The sequence below is a fragment of the Corvus brachyrhynchos genome, unplaced genomic scaffold, assembly GCF_000691975.1.
Source record: "Corvus brachyrhynchos isolate BGI_N302 unplaced genomic scaffold, ASM69197v1 scaffold10, whole genome shotgun sequence".
NCBI classification, from domain to species: domain Eukaryota; kingdom Metazoa; phylum Chordata; class Aves; order Passeriformes; family Corvidae; genus Corvus; species Corvus brachyrhynchos.
In genome coordinates this window covers 2,632,057-2,635,721 of record NW_008236180.1, presented here as the reverse complement: position 1 = coordinate 2,635,721, position 3,665 = coordinate 2,632,057, and the positions used below count along the sequence as shown (strand labels likewise).

The following is a 3,665-nucleotide window of genomic DNA, read 5'->3' as shown; positions in this document are numbered from 1 at the left end:
GCCGCGGAGGGGGTTCAGTGCTGCCTCGGACCGAGGGCAGGGGGAGCTGGTGGCTACTCAGGGCTCCCCTCCATGTTCCTCGCCTGTCCCCGGGGAAGGGACAAAAGGCCCCCCTGCCCATGTGGGGCTCCAGTTAACCCTGTTCCAGAACTGACAGGCTGGGACCAGCAAAGGTCTGCCCTTGGACACCATGACTAGCAGCAAAACAGTGATCCAGCCTGGTCTTCCCATCCCTCCCACTAAGGGCTGCTGCATGGCTCCCTGCCAACAGCAACAACAGCGCTGGCAAGACTGGCACCCCCAAACCCTGGGAGGACTGGCCCTTTTGGCACAGGGCCCTGCTACTACCTGAGACGGCTGAGTGTGCTGCTGCTTCCAGCTGTGCCTGGGTGATAAGCTGCTGCTCAGGTGACACTGGCATGTACTGGATCTACAGAGGGGAAAACAGGGAATTCCTGAGGGGAGGGCTCCTCCTGGAGCTGCTCCAGCCACGGTTGCTGCACTCAGGCACCAGCCCACGAGCTCCCTCTATTTCACATATCCCTCTCCAACTGCAGGCTCAGGGCCTACCCTCCAGTTCCCACCACCACACGTGGCTCCTTACCTGCGACTCTGGGAGGAACTGGCCGCCCTGCTCGTACTGGATGTGGGTAATCTGACCGTCCTGTACCTGGTGACAAACAGTGAGGCTGCGGCAGGGTCTGTGGGTGTCCAGGCCCCCAACAATGCTGTGACCCAAACAGACTGAGCAAGAGGGAGCAGGAGGGGGCCCAGCCTCACACATGACAGCCCATGAGCCCCACCCACCATGTGATGGGAGCAGACACTCTGAAGCTCACCTGGATGTGATGTCCCTCTGGGACAACAACATACTCTTGGGGAAGCAAGTGCGGGACGCCTTCCTGGGCAATAATGTACTGAACCTGCAAACATGGGAATTCAGACCCAGAAAAAGGTCACCACCCCAGTGCCTTCGTCTCTCTCTACGGAGCCCTGCTCTCCCCACTAGGCAGTCTCCCATCCATGGGCCATGTCCCCTCACCTGGTTGTCAGCAGTCACTAAGTGCTGTACTGTCTGTCCATCAGCAGTCGTGATCTCCTGGATGTAGGCTGCCTCCTCCTGCAATGTCAGCAAGTGCCCAGTGTGGTCAGGGGGGCTGGGCCTGACCACATTCCCCCCAGGAGGCCCCCACAGTGTGGGGAGTGGCCACACAGGACAGGAGGTTGAGGCCGAGGGACCCAACTCACCTGGCTGGTGACGCTCTGTTCCTGTGCGACAAGGATGTGCTCCTGCCCCAGAGCCTGCTGCAGCCGCTCGGGAGCCAGCACGGCCTGGCCGGCCTGCAGAGCCGCTGCAACACAGAGAGAGAGCCGGTGGGGATGCTGCTGGGGACATGCCAGGGCTGCCAATGGCCCCGCTCCCCAGTGGCCACTGGCTGGCACCTGGCCCAGTGAAAAGCACGGGGTAGTCTCTGGGCTCTGCTCACACAAGGTCAGAACTAAACCACTATGGGCAGAAAACACCCTCCACGTCAGATGCTGAACTCTGCTTCCAGTGTGAGCTGCTCCCACATGCACCGATCTACCAGGATCTGCCTGGAGGGAACACAGGCCCCCTCATTCTACGCAGTTGTCCGTGCCCAGCCCCTTGGTCTCTGTCTCCACCAGAATCCTCTTGGCCCTTCAGCCCCACCTGACCCACAAGCTGGGTGAATCCCACATGGGGCTCCGGATGCAGGACACCCACAGGTCAGCCCTGGTCCCAGGGACATGTCTTACTGTGTAGGGTGGCCAGGGTGTCCTCGTCACTGTTCAGGATGATGGTCTGCTGGGCAGCAGCTGGCCCTGGCCTTTTGCCCTCTGAGCTGTGCAAACGCTGCATATGGAACTTGAGGTGCCCATTACGGTTGAACCTACAGAGAGGCAGAGTGAGGCGGAGTGTGCACAGGACCCTGTGCTCTCTGCAGGCTACAGGCAGCACAGGCACATCTTACAATATGGCCTGTCCCCTCTCCCAGCACGTTCCCATCAGTGCCCAGGGACTGAACCCTCCCATGCAGAGGGTCCTTGGAGACAAAGCTGGGTCCACCTGCAGCAGGAACCATTGCCAAGAGCACTGTCCCCTCTAATGGGCAGATTCTCGGGAAGGTTTGGGGAAGCTCTGCCAAGATTCTATCTCCTCCTGAGCCTTGTAGAGCTCTGTGGGATTTCCCAAAGCAGGAACAGCCCAGCTGCATCACTCACCTCTGCCCACAGACCTGGCAGGCGAAGGGCTTCTCGTTGGTGTGGGTCAGCATGTGCCTGCGCAGGTCCTTCTTGTTCTTGGAGGCGAAGCTGCAGTGGGGGCACTTGTGTGGCCGGAGGTTGGCATGTTGAACCATGTGGCTCTAGGGCAGGAGGACACGTGCTGAGTGAGAAACCCCCGTTTCTCCAAATCCCTTGTTCCCAAGGCTGCTCTGCACCAGGAAACTTACCCGGACCTCTGGCCAGAGGGTGGCAGTGAAGGGACAGTCGGGACACTTGAAGGTGCTGGGCCCAATGTGGGCTCTCTTGTGACTCTCCATCTCCGCTCTCCCTGTGAACATGGCTGTGCAAATCTTGCATGAAAACTTTTTGGCTGTGGAAATCTTGCATGAGAGCTTCTTGGCTGCAGAAACCTTGCATGTGAGCTTCTTGGCCATGCCTTGGAGTGCAGGCCACTTGACCTTTGGGGATGAGACTTCCTGCCCCTCGGAGGCTGGGGATAAAGACGAGTCCTTCTGGAGCTGCCTGGCGACACACTGCACCAGGGGCCACTTGACGCTGGCGGGCTGTGCCTCCTGGCCCTCCGCGGGTGAGGAAAAGGCAGCATCCCCGCTGAGGGGCTGCAAGAGAAACACCAGTCACGCCTGCTCACACTGCTGCTCGGGATGGGGAGAAGGCTCAGATCCTTACCTCCATGGTCTGGAACTGGCTCCCTGGGACACCAGATGACATGATGTAGTGATTGCTATGGTCCTTCAGAGCCTCCTCTGTCATCACAGCTCCACTCACCACGACTGCGTGGGAGGTCTCCACAGGGCTCTCCTCCTCACTGCTGGAGAGCACAGGGTCAGGGAGGATCTGCCTCCTCCTCCTCACCACTAAAGCCTCCTCACTGGAGGCCAGAAGTGCCTCCACCTCCCCACTCCTCCCATACAGCTGACCTGTACAGCGTGGTGGGAGCCTGGATCTCCTCACTGATGGGTGCGATGATGCTGTACTCTGCTGTTCCGCTGAAGGGGATGGTGATCTGCTGCAGCTCTGAGCCACTCAGGCTTGCTTCCCCATAAGCCTCCTGCACAAGTGTCTGCCCGGGCTCTGCCATGTGCAGCATCACCAACTTTTGCTGCTGTTCCTTGGAGTCCACCTTTGCCTCCTCCTCCTGTGTCTGCAGCTCACAGGGGCCTGGTGTCTCTTCTGGGTCATCTGGCTTCACCACTGCCACCTGTGCAATACAGCAGCTCAGCCAAGGGGGCAAAGCTCTGCAAGACACCCCTGCAACAAAACAGGGCTGGGAAGCCTCCCTGTGCCAGCCCCCAGCAGGCCTGGCTTCCCTTGACCCTGCCCACCTGCAGTGAGCCGGTGGCCAGCTCCCGCTGGGCCCTCATGCTCAGCAGGCGATCCAGGGCCGTCTGCGTGGCCCG

General features: G+C 60.1%; 1 protein-coding gene across 1 annotated transcript in view; it reads right to left on the bottom strand.

The window, feature by feature from the left end:
- Positions 1 to 6: 6 nt before the first annotated feature.
- The window catches only part of ZNF335 (zinc finger protein 335), an 8,131-nt gene continuing 4,472 nt past the window's right edge, over positions 7 to 3,665 (bottom strand). The window contains 13 exon segments of the mRNA XM_017733234.1: positions 7 to 430; positions 605 to 670; positions 840 to 923; positions 1,043 to 1,163; positions 1,254 to 1,314; positions 1,317 to 1,352; positions 1,780 to 1,913; positions 2,245 to 2,387; positions 2,475 to 2,543; positions 2,545 to 2,855; positions 2,925 to 3,073; positions 3,186 to 3,466; positions 3,591 to 3,663. Of these exon segments, the coding sequence (XP_017588723.1) occupies positions 134 to 430; positions 605 to 670; positions 840 to 923; positions 1,043 to 1,163; positions 1,254 to 1,314; positions 1,317 to 1,352; positions 1,780 to 1,913; positions 2,245 to 2,387; positions 2,475 to 2,543; positions 2,545 to 2,855; positions 2,925 to 3,073; positions 3,186 to 3,466; positions 3,591 to 3,663 (1,825 nt within the window). The 3' untranslated portion in view covers positions 7 to 133.